General features: G+C 41.3%; 2 protein-coding genes across 6 annotated transcripts in view; one reads left to right on the top strand and one right to left on the bottom strand.

Moving 5' to 3' along the window:
* Positions 1-2,934, bottom strand: part of BRPF3 (bromodomain and PHD finger containing 3) — a 36,058-nt gene extending 33,124 nt beyond the window's left edge. The window contains exon 1 of one of the 5 annotated variants that reach the window (XR_004438689.1): positions 2,260-2,326. The gene's annotated coding sequence lies outside the window, so the exon portion shown is untranslated. Of the gene's footprint in view, positions 1-2,259; positions 2,327-2,707 lie in introns of those variants that run through there. The other 4 variants (XR_004438688.1, XM_033216962.1, XM_033216963.1 and 1 more) reach the window with 4 other exon arrangements.
* LOC117088528 (translation initiation factor IF-2-like) lies at positions 89-27,992 on the top strand. The gene is made up of 4 exons (XM_033219818.1): positions 89-185; positions 2,211-3,638; positions 19,688-19,778; positions 26,422-27,992. Exons 1-2 carry the CDS (start codon positions 89-91, stop codon positions 3,452-3,454), a joined length of 1,341 nt encoding a protein of 446 aa, XP_033075709.1. The 3' UTR covers positions 3,455-3,638; positions 19,688-19,778; positions 26,422-27,992.

The raw sequence follows: 27,992 nt of genomic DNA, 5'->3' as shown, positions 1-27,992 counted from the left end.
AACAGCTAACTACGGAAAAGTCATGAGTAGTTAAGGGTTTAGAAAAGAAAACAAGAACAGCATCCACTGTCAAGCTCTGTACTGAACAATGGGCCCCATCAGAGGATCAAAAGTCATAGGTCTAGAGTCTTCTCCCAATACATCTTACCACGATCAGAAACCCTACTCCTTGACCCTGCCTAGAGGTGAAGGCATTTGAAATGCCTATAACACATGGTCTAAGGGCTTCAAACTACAGTATGCAGGGTATTCCCTACAAAAGGCAGCATCCAGGACAGCGGTCCCCAACCTTTTTGGCACCAGGGACTGGTTTCGTGGAAGACAATTTTTCCACAGATGAGGGTGGGTGGTGAACATTGTTCCACCTCAGATCATCAGGCATTAGTCAGATTCTCATAAGGAGCATGCAACCTAGATCCCTCACATGCGCAGTTCACAGTAGGGTTCCCGCTCCTATGAGAATCAATGCAGCCGCTGATGTGACAGGAGGCAGAGCTCAGGTCGTAATGCTTGCTTGCCCGCCACTCACCTCTTGCTGTACGGCCTGGTTCTTAACAGGCCACAGTCTGCGGCCTGGGGGTTGGGGACCCCGATCCAGGATACACCAACTAGTACATTTTAAGGCAGAAACAAACCCTAGAAGCTCTGAGAGTGGCTCCAAGAGATCTCTGAAGTTGTAGTGGCCTGTCTAGGACCTTCATTCACCTAAGGCCAAGATGATCTGGGCAGTATCTGAGGCAAACTCTCAATGCATTCTGCTACCTCAAAAGTCTCTCCTAGAACACTTATATCTAGTCTATCCTTATACAGCCAAGAGAAAGTCCTAGTTTCCCACATCATTCTCTGGATGACAAGCTCATAAGGAGCTGCGGTAGGCAGTTACCAAGGCTGTCACCACCAGGAGAGACCTTTGGGGATACAGGGCCCCATGGTGTGGGCAGACTTGGAAGGATATGAACAGGGAGAAGATTTCAAAGAGAAAAACAATTCATCACCTTGGTTGCAGGGTCTACCATCTATATAAAGTAAGGACGGTGATAATAAAAGCACTTTTTCCAAACTACAAGGCCCTCTTAATATTTTTCACAACTACCTTAGGAGATGGTGTAGCTACTATTATCTACACAGAAGCTCAGAAAGATGTCACTCAACCTAAAGCGAGTAAGTGATAAAGCTACAATTTGAACCCAGATCTTCCAATGCTCAATTCCTCTCAGTGGGAATTAAGAACACCACAGAGGTGCTATGGTCTGGTACAAGAAGAGGCTCTGGGGCAATCTAGGTTCTAATCTTGGCCCTCTGTAACCTGGAGAAAGTCCCTTAAGCTCTCTATGCCTCCATACTCCATCAGTAAAATGAGGGTAATACAATCTAGCTCTCAAGGTGCTACTTGTTAATAAGGTATTATTAACATCCTTATTTGAAAGGCCTTCCAATCCCAAAGTGTGACTGAAACAAACAAAAAACCAATTTGGCTGAGGGGCAGTGCCAGGCGGGCTGGCACACCCCACTTGGAGCCAAAGGAAACAGAATCATCGCAGCAATTCTGTCCGGGTTCCAGAGGCCCTTGGCTACTGGATTCCTTAAAAATGCCAAGTCCCTGGGGGCAGACAGAGCCAACAGACCTGCTTCGTCACCCACTCCTCCAAAGGCACCGAGGCCCTAGGAGAGGTGAGGACATCTGCCTCCACACCGACCCCAAACAGCGCAGACAGGCGATGCGGCGCCCCCTTTCATGAAAGCCGCTCCATCTTCTCCCTCCCCACCTGCCACCTCCTCGATTGCTCAAGCATCTCTCGACCACGCAAGACTCTACACAGACGTGTTTTGTCCCACCCACGCCTCCAGACACCGGGGAGAAACTCTAGAGGAGGAAAGGCTGCTGCTGAGGGAAATGAAATGAGTTTCGCCCACAAGGAGCTTACAGTCTAGACGAGTTTTTTGGCGGGAGTTTATCAACCTACACAACCCTTCCCACATACACACCTCCAACATATCTCCAACATCCCCTGTCCCCCAGATTTCCTCTCGGCACCCCCGACCCTCCGCTCGCCCACCCCACCCAGGTCCCCGAAGAATGAGGATCTTCTGCAATCAAACTGTATCTCCTGCACCCCACACAAGCTACTCAGGAGACAAGGAGGACCCCAGCCAAGGCTCCTGCTCCTTTAAGGGGGCACCTCTTACAGAAGAATCTTGACCCCTCGGAGAAGAAAGGAGGGAAATAACATCTCCTCAGAGGGGAGGGGGCGAGCGCACCGGAGACAGCCTGACGTGGAGTCCGACCCTCAGACAGAGAAAGCAAGCGCCAGCGAATGAGCGGGGCAGAGAGGCGAGAGCCCATTGGTCGCCTCACCTGCCCGTCAGAGGGACCCAGGGGACCAAGGGACGCTCAAGGGGCGGAACTCTCGTCTGGCCAGGCCAATTGGAAGGCGTGGTGGGGGCGGGGCTTGGCGGCTCGGAATCCAGGGCTTGGGGGGAGACAAGATGGCGGCTGCGGGAGGGGGTCCTCGCTTCTCAGCTCCCCCGCTCACCCGCCTTCTCCTTCCCTGCCGCCGCCCTCGCTCCAGGAGAGAGCTTTCGCACCGCCCCCGCCCTGCTCGGAAAGCCCCCCGCTTCTCCGGTTTCCCCCCGTGCAGTCCCTGGTCCCCGTAGGCCCCGCTGCCCCCGCCCCCGCTCTGTCCGGCCCCGCTGCCGCCCCCATTACCTCAGCCGCCTGCCCGGCCCCACCGTTCGGGGCCCCTGGGCGCGGGCGGGCTGGCCGCCGAGCAGGTCGGCGCGGCCCGGGAAGCGGAGCGCGGTCTCCTCCCGCACCTGCCTCCGTGGCCTCCGCCGTGCCCCCTCCCGGCCCGCGCTGGGGCCCCGGCCCGGCCGCCGCCGCCGCTCCCGGGGGAGGAGGGGGAATGGAGCCGCCGCTGCTGCCGCTGCCGCCACGGAGCCCGGCCGAGGGGAGGGAGGGATCAGCCCCCAGGCAGGATCCGCCCCTCCGGCCTCCCCCCGCCACCTCCACCCCTTCCCTCGCTCCCTCCCTGACTCTGCGGGCTCTCCCGCTGAACAGGAGCGAGAGCGCGAAAGAGGGGGAAACGGGAAAAAAAATCCCCCCGCCCGTGCCCGGCGCGGCGGCGGTCGGGGCGGTGCGGAGAGGAGCGCGGAGGCGCCGCCGCCGCCACGGGGCACCGTCCCCGGCTCGGCCTCACGGTGGCGGTGCGGGCGCGGCGGGGACACCGAGCAGAGGCCGGGTCTGCACCCGCCGCGATCCCTGCGCACGACGGCCCTGCCCGCCACGGGGCGAGCCGGACAAGAGGGCTGTGGACGTTCGGGTCTAGTTGGGAGAGACAGGGGTCCCTTACTCTTTGGCGGTCAGTCATTTCCTCCCCAGTCCTTGTGGGTGACGTGGCTACGGTTTGGAGCAGCAAGCCCCCTCCCCGAACTAAAGGGCCTCTCCAAAGGTTAAGCCAGGGCAGTCATTGAGGTCAAAACCGGTCTGTAGTTTCTTGGGTGCAGGTGCCTATACGACTCCCAGAAAGTCGCTTCTCCCCCAACCCCCATGCCCAGGACCTGAGGACAAAGGTCTAGCGATTGTCCGTCCCCTCCCCCAGTGAGGACAGCCGGGAAAGACCTGCCTTTGTTGTGTACAGGTGAGCGTCTTGTTCCGCACCAGACATTCGTTTAAAAAAAAAAAAAAAAAATCTGACTTTCCGTTAAAAAGAGTAAACATAAAAGTTGACAGTCTGCTTAAGTATGCCTGATAGCTGGTCTGTCACTGTGGGCATGGGAAACACTTTAAACCTGACTTGGTTAATTCAATGCACTAGGCGGCTTTCTAAAAGATGCTTGACAAATGGCAGCATCAGACCAAACTGGCTTTTGTTTTGATCTTGAGAGAGAGAGAGAGAGAGAGAGAGAGGGAGGGAGGGAGGGAGGGAGGGAGAGAGAGAGAGGGAGAGAGAGAGAGAGAAGGCCTCCATTGCCACCTCCTTTTGCCTATAAACTGGAAAGCTTACCTCATATGACTGAAGTCTTAAGCACCAAAAATAATGATGTTTATAAAGGACGTATGGATAAGCTACCTGTAAATGTGGAGATCAATGACAGTTTGAAAGTGTTTGCCGGCACTTGTGGTGTAGCTAGTGAGACTCAATTTCTTGCTTGGTTCTGATGATCAAGGACATGTATTCTAGAGTCAGGAGGATGAAGGATAAAGTTTAGGATCCAAGTTTTCTGAATGTTTGAAGTGAACATACTGCTACTTTTGAAGTATAGATGTTTGTTATACTAAGGAATTTAAATATAGAGAGTTTCAAAAGTTTGATTAAGGAAGCTAATTTGTTTCCAAGTAAATAGCATCTTCTGGCAAAGAGATAGTACAAAAATGCTTCTGTTAACCAATTTTTTAAATGCAAGGGGGGTGGCTTGTGGAGCTAAGCAGGGGCAGGGCAATGTTTTGAAAGCTGTGAAGATGAAATAGTATGAATTAATGTCAAGTGTTCTGAAGCTAGGGGGAATAATCATTTGGAGGGAAGGTGTGGAAGAAAAAGATGATTAATTGTGGAAGGGAAAGCCCCAGAGGCAATTACAGTACTTTTAGTTAAGAAAACAAAAGTCTGAAAACTAACAGAAACAATATCGAATTTCTTATTCTTTTAAAACATGAAATGTAATAATCATTTATATATATGACTAGTAACTTTTATTTTTTGATGGATGTTCTCAACATTTATTTAGCACAATTCCCATTCGTGTGATCAGGAGCTATCTTTTTCCACTAAAATGAATGGATAAATACCTTGAGAAAGCGCATTGGTTTCCATTTGTAAGTCAAATAATGATTTAAATGCTGTTGAAAAGGCATTAAGTCAACCTAATGCGTGTGATTTTTTTCAGGTTTTTCTATTTAAAGCTTTCATATTAAGACCTTATTCAACCTAAGTGTTTCTCTTCCATTTTCATCTTCTGCTTTTTTAATGATAACATTACAGTTGCCCTCACTTTAGTTTTTGACATTTGGAATTGGTTTCTACGAGCATAACTGCACAGGTAACCAGTTCCCTGTTATGGAATATTAAATGTAACATGGAACAATTATGTTATTAAAAACAAATTTTGAACATATATCAGAAATCCCAGAGGCACTACATTTAATTCACTTTAATCTTTTGCTATTTTAAACGGTTTAAATTCACTAGTCCCTGACCTTTTCAATAAACCGTACAGCAATTAAATTCAACAAACAGGGGCGCGGACCTTTGATTCCAAATAGTTGTTTTTAAAAATCGTCCAGCTGTAAATAGAAATCAACTTATTTGGGTTAGGAGAAAGCTTTACCATTTAAAATTAAAAGAAACATGAGTACAAAAAAAGATCACCTCTTCCCCACTTCTTTCTTTCACACTTCCCCCTCACACTTTTTTTCAGCATCTCAGGATATCTTTGTTAATGCTTCACTATTGTCATTAGTTTATCAGGCCAAGAAACCTCTCAAGGGTCAGACACAATACCCACTGTATTAATAACATGTGGATGACGAGAAAAAAAATAGGCCTTGACTGACTGTTAAATTAATAGAATATTCCTTCCTTAGATAGTTGACTGAAAGGATTCTGAAACCACAGTTGGGAGGAATATTTGAGGTTGGAATCATTGTGATACTTTTACACTAATTAAAATGGTTTAAGAATGTAAAGTTTGCTTAGAAAATGGGAAAAGTTTAGCTAGGTTAACAACAGGTCTTAAATAGAATAACGTACCACACCCTGTAGATTTAATTCCATTTATGTATTTCTAAAACATATTCATTGACCACTTAGAGTGTGTCTAATACTGCACAAGTTTCTTAGGAAAATAATGACAAAATCTCAATCTAGAAAGGGACTAATGATCACAAGTATAGATAGAATATATTTTTTCTTGCCTTGAGGAGTGTGCGATCCAGAACAGTAGAAATAAGTAGAAAACACATACAAGAAAAAATAGATAAGGCAGTGAAGAGTATGGAGCCACCATTACTCAAAGAAGGCTTCTTGGAGAATGGGAGATTTCTTTAAGCCAAGTTCTAAATCATGATGGATGTGAATTGGTGAAAAGAGTGTAAAATGTCCTGTCGGACAGTCCAGGCAAAGGGAAAATATGCAGGAAATAGTAAGGAAATTATCCTAGCTGGTATATATGGGCAGATGATAAGAAAAAGGTTGAATTTGGTAGGAGGTATGGCAAGGGGACAGGGATGATAAAAATATACCTAACACTTATGTACAAGGTACTGTGCTTAGTGCTTTACATACTTCATTTATTAAAGATCTTTGTTGCACTTAGCAGAAAACCAACTTAAGTGAGTTTAATAAAGGAAATCAACTCTCATAACCAGAAAGCCCAGGGGTGCATCTAGCTATAGACAAGATCAAGTCAAGGGACTCAAATTATGTCATCAGCATAGTGTATCTTGCAGTTTCTCAGCCATCCTGAGCCAATAAGTGTGGCCAGAGGGACATGCTGCTTGTCATGTATCAACTCCTGAAACCAGAGGACATGAGCAGGAGAAGATTCTACAAAGAGATAGTAGGTACATGTACAAACTAGGTCCAATATGCATACCGTATCTTATTTTCAACTTACTAACTCTATAAAATGTTGTTGTTACCCTCTTTATGTATTGGAGAAAGTAGAACAGGAGATCCAGTAAACCTGGAAGAATTTACTATAGGTAATTAGGCATTATGAAAATAAAAAGGCATTAAGCAGAATGATGGAAAATGTGGTAGAGAAAGAGGAAAAGGAAGGGTCAAATCAGATATCAGATGACAAAGCAACTGTTTTGTCTGATTGGACATAAGAATAAAGGAGAAGATTGAAGAAGAATCTAAGTTCAAACTTGGGAGGTTTTCACAGTTTGGTACAATCATTGCAAATTAAGAGGCGGCAAAGGGTCGCTCGGGAGCTCCTATTGGAGGTAGGAACCTGAGGATTGAAGAAATGATGGAATCAGCTCAAGTTCTCTGGAACCTCTTTTGGTCACACTGAAATACATATTTATTCAATTATTATTTATGAGCTGCTGGTAAGGTTCTATTTTATGCCTGTAAAGGCCACAAAGGTGAAAAGAGTATGCTTTCAGACTTGAAGGCACTTACATTCTAATCGCAGTATAAAGCAAGGGTATTTATAACTGGAACATGCCACAATATAAGCACTTCAAGAGAGATGCAAACAAAGTGGCAAAGTTTGGAGAAGGGAGTGAGCTCGTCTGTTTGGGAGAAGAAGGAAGGCTCTGTGAAGAAAGTGCTATCTGAGCTCCACCTGAAAACTCTCCGGTAGGTGTCAGCTAGAAACATGGTAGAGGGAGTGTGGTCCAGGCTGAGCCACCAGCCTGAGCGAAAAGAAAGAATGCATCAAAGAATAAAATTTCAACAGATGAGTCCCAAAGATCCAGTTGGCTTTTATTAGCTCTTTATGAACTGAGCAACATCCAGTCTACAAAACAGAAAGGAGCTCCTATGAGCTAAACAAGTAGGTGAGTTTTATAGGCAGAAAAAAGTGAAATGAATCAGGAACAATGAGCAAATAGCAGATTGGTCAAGACTATTTTTCTTTATAGGAATATAAATGAAATCTTGTTGGTTTAATGGGATTTGACTGTCATCTCTCTCCTGATTTCTTGAAGGGTCAGATCTTACATTAAAATACAGGTTTTGGTTTGGTGTCATGGAACCTCTCAGCATGAATGACTCCATTTGGAGTCTGCTGTCTTGTCTTTAACACATGGAATGCCATAAGATTGATTCAGGAAACAGTGGGTTACCCATTGACCCAAAAATGAGGGATATGAGAGAGAAGGCTGGTAAGGTAAAGTCAGAGCATGAAGACTGTTGGGTAGGGAGCTAGACATGAAGGGGCAGGAGACCCTGATGATTTTTAGAACTGGGAAATGACTTCAATTTCCGTGCTTTAAATTCTAGTCAGGCTTGAGTGTGATACAGTGTGGTTTAAATTAGCTATCCAGTATGGCTTGCATTATCCTCTTTGAACTTGAATTCTAGCTAGAACATTTTACCGTATACTCAGTGGAATGCTAAACCAAGCAAGCATGAAAGCAAGTAGTACGTGACAAGTATAAATTGTTCAACTTGATCTAATGTCTTATCATTTCAACCTTTAATTAGGATTTCTATTAAATCCTAAACTCTTAACTGTGAGTGAAGCCAGGACAACATAAAATATAATTCCATATTTTAGCAGAAGTACCAACCCTAAAAGTAGCCATCTTGGCATAATTTTACTAAAGGGAGAGAAAATACACAAAAATAATAGCACATAGTAAACTAGAACCTGCGTTTTGACAGGATTTCTGTAAGTGATTTATATGCATATTAAAGTTGAGAAGCAGTGAATTAGAGGATTGAATTCCAGGATTAAAATACTCTCTGAGAAAAAGGGAAAGTTAGAGGATTAATATTAGCTTTTGATTACTTAAGAATACCTGTAGTAATAAAATATGTTTCCATTTATATGAAATTCTGGAAAATGCAGACTGCTCTATAATGATAGCAGATTGGTGGTTTCCTGGATGTGGAGGGGAGGAGGGACTATAAAGGGCATGAGGAAACTTTTTGGAGTGATAGAAACATTCTGTAAGTTGATTGCAGTGGTGGAGAAAGAGGTACATGCCTTTGCCAAAACTTAAACTGTAGAGTAGCTATCTTTTATTTTACATAAATTTTACCACAATTAAGTAGATAAAGCATACCTGTTGCAATTTTTAGACTAATCATTAACATTAAAAGAATGAAAAAATGAGGATGCAACTCACAAACTAGTAGAGGAAAAAAAAGAATAAAAAATTCGACCAACCTAAAAGAAGTCAAGGAAAGAAAAGGAAATATAGTAAAGGTGAAACAAATAGAAAACAATGAAATGATGGCAAATTTAAATTCAATTTATAATTTACATTGTACACTATAGAAAGGGTAGTCCACAATGAGTGGGACATTTCTGGAAAAGTTTAATGATTGGATGGTTAAAATGTCTGGCTTGACCACATGCATTTGTCTCCACTCCCTCCCCTAACTTCAATAATGTTAGTAAAGAATAAAAGAAATCCACAAGACAATGAAATCCACAACAACAAAGAGAATGAGGGAAAAGAACAGCAGATGAGATTTACTATCGCAAGAAATTGAACTAAAGAAGTTCTAGACGTGGGGCCACCAGGAACCAATGAAGACAGGGATGAAGTGTCACACTGAAAACGGAAATTAAAGGGAAACTCTACATACTAAATAATAAGATGCTCCCCCCAGCCCCAATCATCACCATCACATGTCCTTCCCTAGACTGATGAGGAAGGGGAATCTGGTGGTCTAGAAAGGGGCTAAGAGAAAAGTCCATGAAAACATTTCTAGTCAGTCCATCCTTTTAGTTGAAATAAATGTTTCATAGATCAAAATTCTTAGGGGTCCTACCTCTTCCCCCAATCACATTGCAAAACACTGGAAGCCAGGTTTATTTTAGAACTTTGCTGCTGTTTGTTTTAGTTTTTTGAAATGGGGTCTTGCTCTGTTGCACAGGGTGGAATGCAGTGCTGTGATCACAGCTCACTGCAGCCTCAACCTCCCAAGCTCAAGCGACCCTCTCACCTCAGCCTCCTGAGTAGCTGGGACTACAGGGACACAGCATCATGCCTCGATATATATATATATTTTTTAAGATACAGGGTCTCACTTTGTTGCCTAGGCCGGTCTTGAACAGCAGTGCTCCCAACTTGGCCTTCTAACATGCTGGGATTATAGAGGTGAGCCACCACCCACAGCCAGAACCTTGCTACTTAGATTATTGTCCAAGAACCAATAGTATTGACATTTCCAGGGAGTTGGTTAAAGATGTGGAATTTTAGGGCCCACACTAGACCTACCAAACCAGAATCTGCATTTTAAGATCTCCCTACATGATTCATGTGCGTATTAAGGTTTGAGAAGCAATGAATTACAGAATGTTAGAGAATTCCATGATTCCTCTCTGAAGATGGAGAAAAGACCTATTTATGAATACTGGCGATGGAACATCTTCACTAAAACATCCAGGCTGTCACCTTTTGCCTTATGCTGAAGCTCACCTGGTATCAAGCATTCCCCACCCCTACCCCAACACAGAGTTTTAAACAGCTTTAAAAAAAAGTACCTCTTAACATTGAATAAACAATCAAAAACCAACAGATATATGAGGAAAGTATCAAGAAGGTCAGAATCCAAGAAAAAAGAACGGAGAAAACAGACAATATAGAGAACCAAAGAAAACAAACAGAAATCTCTATGAGCCTCAAAGAGTAGCTGGCTAGGGGTGATGGCTCATGCCTAGTAATCCCAGCACTTTGGGAGGCCAGAGTGGGAGAATCGCTTGAGGCCAGGAGTTTCAAACCAGTCTAGGTGACATAGAAATACCCCGTCTTCATTTAAAAAAAAAAAAAAAAAGATGCTGGGCGTGGTGGCTCACACCTGTAATCCCAGCACTTTGGGAGACCAAGGTGGGCGGATCACCTGAGATCAGGAGTTCGAGACCAGCCTGGCCAAAATGGCAAAATCTCATATCTACTAAAAATACAAAAAAATTAGCTCAGTGTGGTGGCAGGCACCTGTAATCCCAACTACTTAGGAGGCTAAGGTAGGAAAATTGCTTGAACCAGGGAGGCAGAGGTTGCAGTGAGCAGAGAGAGTGCCACTGCACTCCAGCCTGGGCAACAAAGGAAGACTCCATCTCAAAAAAAAAAAAAAGAAAGATGGGGAGGCCAGGCTCTGTGGCTCACACCTGTAATCCCAGCACTTTGGGAGGCCGAGGTGAGTGGATCAATTGAGTACAGGAGTTCAAGATCAGCATGGGCAACATAAAGAAACCTCATCTCTACAAAGAAAAAAAAAAAAAAACAGCCAGGTGTGGTGGCATGTGCCTGTGGTCCCAGCTAGTTGGGAGGCTGAGGCGGGAGGATTGCTTCAGTCCAGGAGGTTGAGGCTGCAGTGAGCCAAGGTCGCACCACTGCACTCTGGCCTGGGTGACAGAGACCTTGTCTCAAAGAAATAAAGATAGCAAGGGGAGGGGAGAGAGAGAGAGAGAAAGGGAAGGAAGAAGGAAGAAGGGACAGAAAAGAAGGAGTCAGAAAAGAGCAAATCTTGAATATTAAAAATGTGAAAAAATTTTAAAGTCTGTAATGGAAGAGTTAGAAGGTGAGGTTTAACAACTCTCCCAGAGAGAAAAGGAGATGGAAAATAGGACAGAAAAGAGAATAAAAAAGAGAATTTGAAGATGAATTTAAGAAGCTCAACATTCCATTTACAGTAATTCTAGAAAGAGATGAGAATTTTTCCCAGAAATGAAGGTGGTGAGTTTCCAGAATGAAAGGCTCCCCCAGTGCTCTGGTACAATAAATGCAAAAATATCTAAACCAAGAACACTAGTGATAGAAAAGGAAAGAATCCAAAAAGTTTTTGGAGAGAGAAAGCAGGTCAGATGCAAAGAACTAGGAATCAGAATGGTATCAAGAAGCTATCAGCCAATTAAAAAAACTCTTTCAAATGCTGAGAAACAATGTTTCCAATAGAAAAGTCTATGCCCAGCCAAAATATCAAGTGTGAGAATAGTATAGACATTTGCAAACATTCAAGATTTCACATTTATCTATACTTTCTCAGGAAATAACTGCATGACATTTTTCACAAAAAATGAGGTAGAAAAAAAACAAGAAAAGTAAAATACATGGGATCCAGGAAATGGCTTTGGATCTGAGTCCCTGCCGAAATCTCATGTCAAATTGTAATCTCCAGTGTTGGAGGTGGGGCCTGGGTGGGAGGTGATTGGACCATGAGGATAGATTTTCTGCTTCCCCTTGTTACTATCATCACAATAATGAGTTCTCGTGAGATCTGGTTGTTTAAAAATGTGTGGCTCCTACTTCCACCCTTCCTCCTGCTCCAGCCATGTATAGTGTGGGCTTCCCCTTTGCCTTCCTCCAGGATTGTAAGTTTCCTGAGGCCTCCCCAGAAGCAGATGCCACCATGTTTCCTGTATAGCCTACAGAACTGTGACTCAATTAAACCTCATACACACACACACACACACACCACACACACACACATATATAAAATTAACCAGTTTCAGATATTTCTTTATAGCAATGTGAGAATGGACTAATACAAGATTCAGTATAAGAAAGAAGCAAAAGATATCCCCAGGATTATGGATTATGATGAAGGGAAATTCAAGGAAGAGAATTGTGTGGCAGGTCTAAAATGAAACCATTGGAGTAGGAAGACAAAGGACTCCGGAAACAATCGGAATGGATAGATTAACACATACATTTGACCATATGAGAGGAAGTTTTTCAATATTGATGAAGAGTTTCTGGATGGATTTAATAATGTATACATAGAAAATAAAAATTTTAAATCAGAGAATTACTAATTCCAAGAAAGATAACTCATATTGTTTTAGTCTGTTCTCATGCCAAGACTGAATAATTTATAAAGGAAAGAGGTTTAATTGACTCACAGTTCAGCATGGCTGGGGAGGCTTAGGAAACTTGCAATCATGGCACAAGGGGAAGCAAACACATCCTTCTTCACATGGCAGCAGCAATAAGTAGAATGGACAAAAGGGGCAAAAAGGGGCAAAGCCCCATATAAAGCCATCAGGTGCCATGATAACTCACTCACTATCACAAGAACAGCATGAGGGTAACTACCGGATGATTCAGTTACCTCCCACTGGATCCCTCCCATGACACATGGGGATTATGGGAACTACATGATGAGATTTGAGTGGGGACACAGCCAGACCATATCACACATGAAAAATAAATATAGACTGGGTGCAGTGGCTCATGCTGTAATCTCAGCACTTTGTGAGGCCGAGGTGGAAGGATCACTTGAGGCCAGGAGTTTGAAACCAGACTGGGCACCATAGCAAGACCCTATCTCTAATTTTCTTTCTTCTTTTTTTTTTTTAACTAGCCAGGCCTGGTAGTGCATGCCTGCAGTCTCAGTTTTCTCAGGAGGCTGAGGTGGGAGGATCACTTGAGCCAGGAGTTCAAGGTTACAGTGAGCCAATCTTGTAAGCAGATCCTTCAAGGATGGTAACCAGACCAGGCACATAGTTGGCATCTGGAGACTTGGATTTTAGGCATGTTCTCCACCACTCTAACCGATAAGAGTGACTCCACTGGGAGAGGATTCATGAAAGCCTGGGCCTGGTTTCCTGTGGACTTCACTCCCTGTGTATTTTCCCTTTACTGATTTTGCTCTGTATCCTTTCAATGTGTCACAGTCATGAGTACAGCTGTATACTACTGAGTCCAGTGATTCCTTCTAGAAAATCACTGGACTTGGGGGCGATCTTGGGGACCCCAATACATGTATTTTAGTCCAAATATCTCATTAAAATAATAAGGTTGGGTGCAGCGGCTCATACCTGTAAGCCTAGTGCTTTGGGAGGCTGAGGCAGGCAGATTGCTTGAGCCCAGGAGTTCGAGACCAACCTGGGCAACATGGTGAAACCTTGTCTCTACAAAAAAAATACAAAAATTAGGCAGGCCTCGTGGCATCCACCTGCAGTCCCAGCTACTTGGGAGGCTAAAGTGGGAGGATCGATTGAGTCCAGAAGGTTGAGGCTACAGTGAGCCATGATGGCACCACTGCACTCCAACTTGGGTGACAGAGTTAGGCCTTGTCTCAGATAAAATAAAATTAAGTAATATAAATAAATAAAACATCAAATAGTGTGGTTACAGGATGTGTGCTTGCAAATAAAAAAAAAATAATTCAACTGATCTAATTTTTTTTTGAAAGGTGGGGTCAAGGCTGGGCTCAGTGGCCCACGCCTGTAATCCCAGCACTTTGGGAGGCCGAGGCAGGCAGATCTTTTGAAGTCAGGAGTTCGAGACCAGCCTGGCCAGCATGGCAAAACCCCGTCTCTACTAAAACTACAAAAAATTAGAAGGGCATAGTGGTGGGTGCCTGTAATTCCAGCTATTCGAGAGGCTCAGACATGAGAATTGCATGAACCCAGGAGGTGAGGTTGCAGTGAACCAAAATCACGCCACTGCACTCCAACCTGGGTGACAGAGCAAGACCCTTGTCTAAGAAAAAAAAATTTTTTTTAATTAATTCAACCTTTTTGTGCCTCAAGCACAAAAAGAATTTATTGGAAATTCTAGGGTTTAAGGAGGGCTCACAGAATTGACAGAAGACTGGAGGAGGAAGCTAGAAAGCAAATTTTATCCAGCCTGATCATTGCCACCACTGCCTGTAAGTAGTATCTTAAATTTTTCTCCTGTTAGTTGTATTGAAAATATGATTTATTTTTGCATATCATTTTGTATTTAGCCACGTTGCTAACCTTTATTGTTTCTAATAATTTGGCAGGTTAAGAGTTTTCTCTATAGAATTATGTATCTGTAAATAATAGTTTTAATCCTCTCTTTCAGACATTAGACCTTTAATTTCTTTTTCCCCCCAGCTTTACTGAGACATAATTGAGAAGTAAAAATTATACATATTTAAGGTATACAATATGATGTTTTGATATTTGTATACATTGTGAAATGATTACCACAAGCCTGTCTTGGGCTTATTTCACTTAGCATAATGTCGTCCGCATTTGTTCTATCTAGTCAAGTCCAGTGCTGAAGTTCCCACAAAAGTGGCAGCAGAGAAGTTCTTGCAAGGGACTGACCAAACCATCCTGACATGGAGAGAGTAGGGATTCCAAAGAAAGAAGCATTAAATGCCAGAATGATCAGTCCAAAGCACTAATCAGGGAACTTACATGCAGAGTACATCAGCAGTCCTCATGATGGACAGTGAGAAAAAAGATGTTCTACCTAGGTATCTCAACAAAGAGATTGGGTTATAAAGCTTATATGGGGTTTTAAGGAGTTTAGCTCAGGGCCAAGTCTGTTTTCTACATATTTAGCAATATGTTGATGTTTCAGTGTTTTGGACAACAACCTAAACAAATATATCAGTTCATGGAGATGTTCAAGGTCCCAGCTTGGGTTCAAGCCCAAAGGAGAAAACATGCAGCTCGCCAGGCCATAGAATGGTCAAGGCACTCTGTCTCTGAGTCAGAATAAAGAAAGAAAGGGGAAACTGGGGACCCTACAAGGTTCATCCATGTTGTCACAAGTGACAGCATTTCCTTCTTTAAATTTTTTAGAGACAATGTCTTACTATGTTGCCCAGGCTGGATTTATCTCCTAGGCTCAAGTGATCCTCCCACCTCGGCCTCTCAAGTAATTAAGACTACAGGTGTGAGCCACAACACCTGGCTATTTTTTTTTTTTATTTTTTGTACAGATGAGGTCTCACTAGGTTACCAAGACTGAACTCCAACTCCTGAGCTCAAGCAGTCCTCCCACTTCAGCTTCCCAAACTGCTGGAATTGCAGGCGTGAGCCACCATTCCTGGTGGATTTCCTTCTGTTTAAGGCTGAATAATATTTCATTGTGTGTGTTTATCACATTTTCTTTGTCCATTTATCCATTGATGGAAACTTTGATTCCAAATCTTGGCTATTGTCAGTAGTGTGGCAGTGAATAGTGGAGTGCAGATGTATCTTTGACATATGTCCTTTTGTTTCACTTTGAAGAACTTTCCTTAGCATTTGTAAGGCAGGTCTAGTTGTGATGAACTCCCTCAGCTTTTGTTTGTCTGGGAAAGTCTTTATATCTCCTTGATTTGTGAAGGATAGCTTTGCTGGAGTTGGCAGTTTTTATTGTTGTTGTTTTCTTTCATCACTTTGAATATATCATCTTAGTCTCTCCTAGCCTACAGGGTTTCTGCTGGGAAATTCACTCATAGTGTTATGGAGTTTCTTTGGATGTGACAAGTCTTTTTCTTTTGCTCCTTTCAAAATTCTCTCTTTGGGAATTGGAGTACAATGTGTCTTGGTAAAAATCTCGTTAACTATTTGGGTTTTTGGGAGGATTAATGGACCTGGATGTTCATTTCCTTCTCCAGATTTGGGAAGCTCTCTCTCATTATTTCTTTAAATATTATTTCTGTCCCTTTATCTTTCTCTTCTTCTGGGAATCCCATAATACATACATTGGTTCACTGGATGGTATTCCACAAGTCCCATGGGCTTTCTTCATTCTTTTCCACGATTTTTTTTCTTTTTGTTTCCCTGGCTGAATAATTTCAAATGTCCTGTTTTTGAGCTCACCGGTTTTTTTCTTCTGTTTGATGGAATCTGCTATTGAAGGTGTCTATGGAATTTTTTCAGTTCAGTCATTGTGTGTTTCAGCTGCAGAATTTGTTTAGTTCTTTTTATGGTTTCTATCTTTGTTGAACATCTCACTCATTTTCTTTATGTCTTGTTTTCCTGATTTTGCTTAGTTGTCTGCATTCTCTTGTAGCTCACTGGTCTACTTTAAAATTATTATTTTTAATTTCTTGTCAGGCAGTTCATAGATCTGTTTCTTTAGAGTTAGTTACTGGTACTTTATTTTGTTCCTTTGGTGGTGGTATCTTGTTTTCCTGATTATTCTTGATCCTCATTACCTTGTGTTGATGTCTGTGCATTTGCAAAAGTAGGCATCTCTTCCAGTCTTTGCACACTGGCTTCAGCAAGGAAAGCCCTTCACCAGTCAGCTTGTTCAGAGATTCTGGGTAGGCGAACTGGTGGGGTCTATGAGAAGGCTTATTGCTGGAGTCCCTGGACAGCATGGCCTAGTATCTGAATCAGTGGGCAGGCAGGCCTGGTGCCTGGGTCTAAAGGGACCAGCCAGAGACTGGGGTCCACTGGATATATATGGTATCATTTCTCTCTCTTTCTCTCTCTGTCTCTGTCTCCGTCTCTGTCTTTGTCTCTGTCTCCACTATCCCACTCCAACTTTTAGCACAGTTTTGGATAGAAAAAGTGATACTATAAATCTTTATCTTGTTACTTATTTTATTTATTTATTTATTGGAGATAGTGTCTTGCTCTGCCACCCAGGCTGGAGTACACTGGTGTGATCATGGCTCATTGCAGCCTTGACCTCCTGGGCTCAAGCAATGCTCCCACCTCAGCGACCTGAGTAGCTGGGACTATAGGTACGTGCCACCACACCTGCCTAAATTTGTATATTTTTTGTAGAGACAGGGTCTCACTATGTTGCCCAGTCTGGTTTTGAACTCCTGGGCTCAAGCAATCCTCCTGCCTCAGCCTCCCACCATGTCCAGCCCTGATTACATAGTTAAGAGGAATGCTTCTGACATTTCCCTATCAAGAATGATGTTTTCTATAAAGGTATGTTAGATACTCTTTAATAAATTAAGGAAAATTGTTTCTACTTTTAATTGTTTTATCATCACAAAATGCTTTCTCTGCATCTATTGAGATAATAATTGGTTTTCTCCTTGGGATATTGTGAAGTATATATTTGGTCTTTATTCTTGTTTCCTGACATACAGCCCCTAAAACCCTTGAAATCTCTGGAGGGGATTTCATGATAAGGGGGTTATAATCATAATTGATAAGGGGATGCTTTGTATGCTAGTGAGATGACTAGTGGCTGTCAGCTCATAGGTAGCTTCAGGATGGGGGCTAGTCACAGGAAAGACCAAGGCATTTTTAGAGAATTGGGATATTTAGCCCACCTCCCAATATCCGAGGAGGGGAGAGAAACTGAAGCTCAAGCTGATCACCAATGGCTAATGATTTAATAAGTCGTGTGTATGTAATGAAGCTTCCATAAAAACCCAAAAGGACTGGGTTTAGAGAGCTTCCAGATAGGATTCCTGGAAATTGGCAGGCCTGGAGAGGGCATGGAAGCTCCATGCCCCTTCTCTCATACCTCATCCTATGCATCTCTTTCATCTGGCTGTTATCTATATCCTTTGCAATATCTTTTATAATAAATGGATAAATGTAAGTAAAATGTTTCCCTGAGCTGAGTGAGCTGTTCTAGCAAATTAATCAAACCCCAGGAGGGAGTCATGGGAACCCTCAATTTATAGCCAATTGGTCAGAAACTCAGGTCGCACAATGTAAGCACAATCTATGCTTGTAACTTGCATCCAAAGTGGAGAGAAGTCTTGTGAGACTGATCTCTCAACCTATGGGTAGAGAACTCCAGGTAGATAATGTCAGAATCAAATAGAACTAAAAGACACTCAGATGTTATCTGCTGCAGAACGGATTGCTTGCTTGATGTGTGGGTATAAACCCCCGCACATCTGGAGTCACAGAAGTGTTCTGTGTTGTAAGGATATAGTAGGAGAAACTGAGTTTGTTTTTTTCCATATCAAGTACTCCTTTAATCTGTAATGTGAAGAATTGTTTCTCTAATATTAAACCATTCTCTTAGCAATGGAAAATTCTACTTACAAAAAATATATAATATATATTAAACCATTCTTGCATCCCTGGATTAGCCTGACTTTGTCATTATATATTACCTTTTTAAAATATCTCACTGATTTGGTTTGCTAATACTTTAATATTTTTACATATAGGCTCCAAAGTGAGATTGTCTATAATTTGATTGTTTACGGAATCAAGTTTTATTTACCTCATAAGTGAGTTGGGCTTGTTTTCTCTTTTTCTATTTTCTGTAAGAGTTTTTATAAGATTGGAATAAACTGTTTCTTAAAAAGTTGGTAGAATTCACTGTCTTACTGCATTTCTGTTGCTGTAACAAAATACCTGACACTGGGTAATTTACAAAGAAATGAAATTTATTTTCTCACAGTTCTGGAAGCTGGAAAGTCCAAGATCAAGGTGCCAGCAGGTTTGGTGTCTGGTGAGGACCCAGTCTCTGCTTTCAAGTTAGCCCCTTGTTGTTGCCTCCTTCAGGGGATGAACACTATGTCCTCACATGGCAGAAGAGATGAAAGGGCAAAAGGAATGGGCCCTTTTATAAAGTCACTAATCCCATTCATGAGGACTCCACTTCATGAATTAATCATTAGCTAAAGGGGTTACCTCTTTGTTTTATTATCCTCCCTGTTTTGACACAGACGAATTACCTACCTCTTAATACTATTATATTGGTGAGACTGCTTCAACATGAAACAACATGAGTTTTAGGGGACATTCAGAGCATATAAATTATGTAATCCTGATGGCTGCATTGTAAGAAGATTTTTTTTTTTTTTTTTGAGGTGGAGTCTTGCTCTGTCGCCCGGACTGGAGTGCAGTGGCCAGATCTCAGCTCACTGCAAGCTCCGCCTCCCGGGTTTACGCCATTCTCCTGCCTCAGCCTCCCGAGTAGCTGGGACTACAGGCGCCCGCCACCTCGCCCGGCTAGTTTTTTGTATTTTTAGTAGAGACGGGGTTTCACCGTGTAGACCAGGATGGTCTCGATCTCCTGACCTCGTGATCCACCCGTCTCGGCCTCCCAAAGTGCTGGGATTACAGGCTTGAGCCACCGCTTCAGTTTCTTTACTGGTCGAAGGACTTATTTCTTCTTGAAGTATATTTTCGTAAGATTTTGTTCATCTAAGTTTTAAAAACATTTTTTTTCCGTCTATGGTTCATCTGTAGTTATGTCCCCCTCTGCATTACTAATATTTTTTCCTCCCTCGCTCTTCTCCCCTCCCCCCACCCCCTGTAGTTTGTCAGTTTTATTAGTTTCTTCCCTATATAACAAGCTTTTGGTATTGATCCCCTCTATCGTACTTTTTAAGATTATTTCTTAAAATACCATTTTATTTTGTTTTTATAGATGATATCTCACTGTGTTATCCAGACTGGACTCAAATTTCTGGGCTCCAATGATCCTCTTGCCTCAGCCTCCCAAGTAGTCAGGACTACAGGTATACACTACTATGCCTGGCTATTGTATGTTCTTGATTGTTGCTTTAATAATTTTTATATGCTTCCTTTTACTTTCTTTGAGTTCATTCTTTATTTTCTACTGTCATCAGTTGGGTGCTTAATTATGTCATTTTCAGGATTTAATTTCCAATATAAGCATACAAGACTATATAAGTTTACCTTGAATTACCACTACTGTTTTGTTTCCCAAGTGCTGATACTTAGTATTTTTAATATTGTTCACTTCCAAATATTTTTTATACTTTTATTACAATTTCATCTTGGACTCAAGTATTGTTTCAGGAGTATGTTAAATTAAATTCTGAGATAATTATAGATTCACATGCAACTGTAAGAAATAATAGAAAGAGATCCTGTGTATGCTTTACCCAGTTTCTCCCAATTTGTAAAATTTCTCCTAATTGTAAAACTATAGAAAATATCACAATCAAGATATTGACATTAATGAGAAATCAGTTGTTAGTTTTACCAAGGATCCGTTATATGTGATGAATTACTTCTCTGTCACTAGTTTCAAGATTCCCTTTGTCCTTTGCTTTCAACAATTTGACTATAATGTGTCTAGGGGCAAATCTTTTTGAGTTTATCTTATTTTGAGTCTGCTGAGCTTCTTAAATGTGTAGATTAATGTTTTTCACAAATTTGGAGAGTTTTGGCCTTTTTTTCTTCCAGTATTATTTTTAGGTCACTCTCCTGTGCTTCTTTGATTTTCTTTATATGTATGATAGTACACTTCATGGTGTTTCACAGATCTCTGAAGTTCTGTTCATTTTCTTTATTCTTTTTCTCTCTGTTTTTCATATTGGGGCATCTCAATTGACCTTTCTTCCAGTTTGCTAATACTTCTTTCTGCTAGTTTGAATCTACTGTTGAGCTCTTCTAGTGAATTTTTCATTTCAGTTATTGTACTTTTCAGCTCTGGAATTTCTGTTTGATCCTCGTTTATAGTTTTATCTTTTTATCAATATTTTCTTTATAGTGAGACATTATTCTCATGCTCTTCTTTAGTTCTCTAGATATAGTTTTCTTTAATTGAACATCTTTATACTATCCTATTTAAAGTCTTTGTCTAGTAAATCCAACATCAGGGCTTCCTGACAGTTTCTATTCATTGCTTCCCCTGACCCAGCCCCCACTGTGTATAGGTTATTTTTCCTGTTTCTTTGCATATCTCATACACTTTTATTTAAAACTGGATGTTTTAAATAATAAAATGTGACAACTCCAGAAATCAGATTCCCCTTCCTCCCCAGAATTTAGTGTTGCAATTGCTCTTGCTTCTGTTTGTCTAGTTACTTTCCTAAATTAATTCTGTAAAGTCTGTATTCTTTATAACATTTGGCCACTATAGCCTCTGCTTGTTTAGCTTAGTGATCAGGTAATAAATGGACAGATATTTTCTTAAATGCTTTGAATTGGTAAGTCTCCCAGCCTTTGCCAAAGGTCTCTGTGTGTGTGTTGGGATATATCCATAAAGCTCTAGCACACACTAGACAACTCTGCTTTAGTCTTTACTTTCTGCTTGTGCAGAACCTCAAGGTCTGCCAGTGGTTAGAGATTAAGGTCTTCTCAAAGTGTGTTCCTGCGTACACACATCGTTCTGGGTAGGAATACAGCCTGTACATGCGTGTGGTCACCTGTACATGCATGTGGTTGTCTACATTTCCAGGAATCTGATTAAGCTTTCCAAACACACTCATAAATTTCTTAATCCAGCTGGGCACAGTGGCTCATGCTTGTAATCTCAGCACTTTGGGAGGCCAAGGTGGGCAGATAATTTGAGGCCAGGAGTTCGAGACCAGCCTGGCCAACATGGCGAAACCCCGTCTCTACTAAAAATACAGTAATTAGCTGGGTATGGTGGTACATGCCTGTAATCCCAGCTACTCAGGAGGCTGAGGCAGGAGAATCACTTGAACTCAGGAGGCAGAGGTTTGCAGTGAGCGGAGATCGTGCCACTGCACTCCAGCCTGGGCAACAGAGCAAGGCTCCATCTCAAAAAAAAAATTCTTATTCCTCAGTTTTTCATTATAATCTTTTCTTCCCCCAACTGTTATCACCTCAGGCACCCAAGATGTTAAACAGTTGCCACTAATCGTTTTCAATAAATACTCCAAAGAAAAGGCTGTTCACAGTGAATTAACCCTGAGTCAGTTCCAATAAAGACCAACCCTGAGAGCCCCTGTGGTTTCTGGGAAACTGCCAGACAAGTCAAAGAATAACTCATGGAAGATGAGCATTTAGGGGAACTCCAAGCCCATTCTGCCCCCTTCAGTGACTGCTAGGTTGCTGGTTTTCAGGGTTACCATGATTGAAGGTTGTTGGTTTCCAAGGCTACTGTGGAACTGCAGAAAGAGGGATGGCAATAGGACAAGTTAAAATACCATCAAGCTTGCTCTTATGAGATTTAGCCATTTGTGTGTGTGTGTGAGAGAGAAAAAATGCTCCTCAGACTTTTGTGAGCCTTTGGTTAATTTTCAGAGTTCTAAAAATGTTGATTTTAACAATTTTTTTGCCAGTGCTCTCATTGCTTTTCTGGAGAAATCAGTTTTTGGCGATCCTTACTCCACCATTCTAAATGCAGCTCCAATCTTATTGACATTAATGCAGTCAAGATACAGAACAACTCTGTCACCACAAGGATCTCTTCTTGTGTTGTTCTTTTACAGCCACGTGCATTTCCTTCCTATAACTGTCTTAAGCCCTGGCAACCACTCATCTGTTCTCTATTTCTATAATTTTGTTATTTCAAGAATTGTATAAATGGAACCTTGCAGTATATAACCATTTGGGATTTTTTTTCACTCAGCATCATTCCCTGGAGGTTTATCCAGATTATTGCCTTTATCAATAATTTGTTACTATTGCTAAGGAATAATCCATAATATGGATATACCACTCTTTATTCACCCACTGAAGAACATCTGAGTTGTTTCTAGTTTAAGGATTTACAGATAAAGCTGCTATGAATATTCATATACAGGTTACTATGTGAATATAAGTCTTTATTTCTCTGAGATAGATGCCTAGGGGTGTAATTGTTGAGTCATATTTCATTTAGTTTGTTTTTTGCTTTTTTTTTAAGAAACTGCCAATCTGTTTTTCAATTCAGCTCTACTATTTTACATTCCCACCAGCAATATATGAATGATTTGGTTTCTCTGCATACTTGCCAGCATTTGATGTTGTCAAAATTTTTTATTTTAACTAGAGAGAGTATATGCTGATATTTTATTGTGGCTTTAATTTGCATTTCCCTAATGGCTAATGATATTAAATATCTTTATATGTGCTCATTTGGCATGTAATGGATTATTTTTTACTGTTGAGTTTTGAGAGTTCTTTTGAGAGTATATTCTGGATACTAGTCCTTTGTTGGATATATGGTTTTCTTCAGTTTTAAGCCTTTCTTTTTATCTTGTCAACAGGGTTTCTGAGAGTGCAACAGTTTTTTTATTTTTATAGAGTCCAATTTATCGATCTTTCCTTTTATGAATTACGTTTTAGTGTCAAATCTAATAAATCGTTGCTAGTGCTAGGTCTCAAATATTTTCTCCAATTTTTTTTCTAAAAGTTTTGTAGTTTTATGCTTTATACTTAAGTCTGCGATCTATTTTGAGTTAATATTTGTAGAAAGTATGAGACTTACTTCGAAGTTCATGGATTTTTGTTTGTTTGTTTTGCATATGGATCTTCAACTACTCCAGTGCCATATGTTGAAAAGGCTATCTTTTTGTCATTGAATTGCTTTTGCACCTTTGTCAAAAATCAGTTAGACATTTTTGTGTAGGTCTATTTCTGAGTTCTCTATCCTGTTATATTGATCTGTGTCTCTCCCTCTGCCAATACCACGCAGTCATGATAGGTGTAGCTCTATAAAACTCTTGAAATTGGGAAGACTGGTTCCCCCACTTTATTCCTTTTTCCAAATTATTTTGGCTATTCTAGTTCCTTTGCCTTTTCACATAAATTTGGGAATCATTTTGTGTATTCTACATAAAACCTGCGGGATTTTAGTAGAAATTTTATTAAGCTTATATATCACTCTGGGGAGTATTGACATTTTTAGGAGCGTGTTTTTAAATTTCTAAATACATGGAGAGTTTCTTCTTTCTTTCTTTCTTTCTTTTTTTTTTGAGACGGAGTCTCGCTCTGTCACCCAGGCTGGAGTGCAGTGGCGTGATCTTGGCTCACTGCACCCTCTACCTCCTGGATTCAAGTGATTCTCGTGTCTCAGCCTCCCACATAGCTGGGATTCCAGGCATACACCACCACACCTGGCTAATTTTTGTATTTTTAGTAGAGACAGGGTTTCACCATGTTGGCCAGGCTGGTCTTGAACTCCTGACATCAGGTAATTTGCCCACCTCAGCCTCCCAAAGTGCTGGGATTACAGGCGTGAGCCAGCACAGGCAGCCTTTTTCTTTATTATTAACATCTCATTTAATTATAGTATTATCAGAGAATGTTATTATTATAGCAATTATTTGAAATTTGCTGACACTTTATGGACTAGTAGGTATTTAATTTTTATAAATGTTCCACATGTGCTTGAAAAGAATGAATATTTCCTAAATTTTAGATGAGGGGTCTATTGTGTTCTATTGTGTGATCAAAAACTAATCGTGCCAGCCTGGCCAACATAGTGAAACCCCATCTCTACCAAAAAATACAAAAATTAGCTAAGCGTGGTGGCACACGCCTGTAGTCCAGCTACTGGGAAGGCTGAGGTGGAAGAATCACTGGAACCCAGGAGGTGGAGGTTGCGGTGAGCCGAGATCACACCATGGCACTCCAGCCTAGGTGACAGAGTGAGACCCTGCCTCCAAAAACAACACAAAACAAAACAAAACAAATTAATTGTGTTATTCAAATCTTTTTTATTTTTTTAACCAATTTTTTGCGTACTTATAAACCCCTGGCATATTTTAAAATTATATAACAAACTTCTTCCTTCCTAATAATGTTTTTGTCTTCAAATCCATTTTCTCTAATGTTAATATAACTACCTCAGCTTTCTTTTGTTAGTATTTGTCTGGATTAGTCTTTTTCATCTTTTTACTTTCAACCTCTCTGTTGACTTACATTTTAAGTGAGCCTATTATACAGTATATTATTGGACTTTGTTTTTATTTCAAATTTAAGTATCTCTATCCTAAATGGCACGTTTAGGTCACTAACTTTATTGTAATTATGATATATTTGGCCTTATTTCCATCACCTTGCTTTGTGCTTTGTCCCCTTTTCACTATATTCATCCCACCACACACATATACACATTTCTTGTCTCATTTTAGATTTTTGCCTTTCCTTCCTTCCTTCCTTCCTCCTTCCTTCCTTCCTTCCTTCCTTCCTTCCCTCCCTCCCTCCCTCCCTCCCTCCCTCTCTCCCTCCCTCCCTCCTTTCCTCCTTCCCTCCTTCCCCCATCCTTCTTTTCTTTTCTTTCTTTTGTATGTATCTTCTCTCCATTGGTTTGGAAATTATATATTCTAATTTTATTATTTCGTGGTTACCATTAAAATTTTACCATGCATACTTTAAAATGTCTTGAGCTAATCAAATCAGTAAGTCTTCTGAACAACATAGTCTCCCTCTGAGGTTCTGAATCTTCAGATTCAATCAATTGCTGATTTAAAATATTTGAAAAAAATTTGGCCAGGTGCTGTCACTTATGCCTGTAATACCAGCGCTTTGGGAGGCTGATCACCTGAGGTCAGGAGTTCAAGACCAGCCTGGCCAACATGATGAAACCCCATTTCTACCAAAAATACAAAAAGTAGCCAGGCATGGTGGCAGGCATCTGTAATCCCAGCTACTTGGGAGACTGAGGTACAAGAATCGCTTGAACCCAGGAGGCAGAGGTTGCAGCGAGCCAAGATCATACCACTGCACTCCCGCCTGGGCGACAGAGTGAGACCCTGTTAAAAAAAAAAAAAGAAATTAGGCCTCAGTAAACCTGATATTTTTAAAAAGAAAAAAAGAAATTGTATAAACACTTTTACATACCAAATATAAATAGTATAAGTGGGGATAAAGAATTTTAAAATTTATTAAAATGTATAAATATATACCCAATGAGGAAAGAAATGTGGGTAGAGGTGATAGTCCCTATTCTGTAATTGCTTATGGGGCTGTGGTTGATATGTATAAATTTTCCTCTCCATAATTTGTGTCACGTTCCCTTTGCCTTCATAAAAGAACTCAGTAAGTTGGAGTTTCTTACCAAACTCACCTCATAAGAATTACTTCCTTGGTAAATCTGTCCTTACAGGGATATAGCAGTCTTCCATTAACTTTTTCCATTGGATATGGTTGTTTAAGACCTCCTTTAGAATAGCAGACCTGAGTTCTATTAAGATTTTCCTATCCTGAGGTCAAGGCTACAGTGAGCCATGAGGGTGCTACTGCACTCCAGCGTGGGTGAGAGAGTGAGACTCTATATCAAAATTTTAAAAAGATTTCCCCATCCCCACTTTGAAGCAGCAACCTTCTTTCCCACAATGATCAAGATTTTTCAGGATCAGTCATCCCAGTCAACATCATGACCTTCTTTTTTTTTTTGCCTGTTGTATAAGAGCCCCACATGACCAGCAGTGGAAACATTGTTTTGTCTTCTTATAGAAGCAGTTATCTCTTGGATCCCCAAATGCCAAGTCAGCAGAGCCCCAAGTCATGGAGAGGAGAAGCAATAATTTGATGAGTAATAAACACATTAGACTTAATCGTGAAAGGTACGAGACCACTTCCACCCCATTGTTTCCGTACCTGTATATTCTAATTACAGGAGAAGCCACACATACGCATACATTGGTTCATGATTCAGAACATATAATAGATCCTGCATGCCATTGCCCCATCCTCATGAGGTGTTGTCCCACCTGGCACAACTGGCTCTTCAGCAGGGCATTCTGCTATTCTCTAAGGCAAGCTGCCAGAGTAGGCATGGTGGGAGTATGTGTTACTTATATTCAGACAGCTTATTGTATCTTCAGCTATGGCTGGAGCCTCATTCTGTATTTTATACCTCTTATAGCTTATGCTAAAATGTTGCATAGAATGCCCAACTTCATAGCTAGGTAGCTGAGACAACTCACAGTGGGCAGTTTTGACCTTAGCCCTTGGACTCCCCCAGATTCCCAGAGCATGGCTAGAGCAGTTTTCCAAAGTGAAAAGAATCACTTGCTTATGAGGCAGTGACTTTGCTCCATTACTCTAGGGGTCTCTGCTGTAATTCCTGTTGAGGCCTGTCACAGATTTCCTATCGCATTCACAATTGCCACTCATTTATGGAACACTGTTGGATCCACTGGCTCATAAATGCTAAGGGAAGGAGCTTCCTATGTACTTCTGCATTATTTCAAGAAACTTCTGGCCCCTCAACTTAGTGTGGTCCATTGTCAAGTGAACACCAGGGTGGGTCTGAGTTTTGGTTAACCAGCTGAGCATATTGTTAAAACTATGCCCTGCTGCTAGCATAATGAGTCCAAAATCATAAGGACATCCACATCAGTAAATTCAGTCCCAAACTAAAACTATATTCCTCCTTATTTGGTGGGCAGACACAGAATCCAGTTCTGCTATAAATGGACAATATCCCTGTATTTATTTTTGTGTGTAAAGCTTTTCCTAGATTTGACTTGAACTTTTATCTCTAAAAGCTTACTGGGATTTGCCTTGAGTTAGAGAGGATTGTCTTTCTCTTGCAAAGAAAGGGGATAGATGTGTTTTCAAGCAAGGGAGAGACAGCTTCATCAGATAAGGGAGGAGAGAGACTGCTTCAGTGAGTAATGAAAGTGGAAGTGAATGTTGAGGCTAAACACAGGAGGGTAATTGAAATGACAATCCCTTCTACCCAAGTCCTAGCACAGACAGCACAGAATATTTTTCTAAAAAGAATAGAACACAGAGTCTGGAGGCAGCTAGTGTGATGTCGGCACCTCACCTAAAGCCCTTCTCATTCTGGAATTTGAGAACTTCATTGTAAAGCAAGATTCCTGCACTTTACCCAAAGCAATACAGGCCTCCCATGTACCTGGTCCTCAGTGAGATGTCTTCTTTTCTATTTTTACAATATGAGTAGAAAACCAAAGATCACCAGACATTGAGAAAGGTCTATAGCATACAATTGGAAAATCAAAATAAAAAAAAAATAGAAAAAAATCTGACACCAGAGACAATTCAGGAAATAGATT

Source organism: Trachypithecus francoisi, unplaced genomic scaffold (genome assembly GCF_009764315.1).
Source record: "Trachypithecus francoisi isolate TF-2019V2 unplaced genomic scaffold, Tfra_2.0 Lachesis_group10, whole genome shotgun sequence".
In the NCBI taxonomy this organism is placed as follows: domain Eukaryota; kingdom Metazoa; phylum Chordata; class Mammalia; order Primates; family Cercopithecidae; genus Trachypithecus; species Trachypithecus francoisi.
This window is presented reverse-complemented; position numbering and strand designations above follow the sequence as displayed.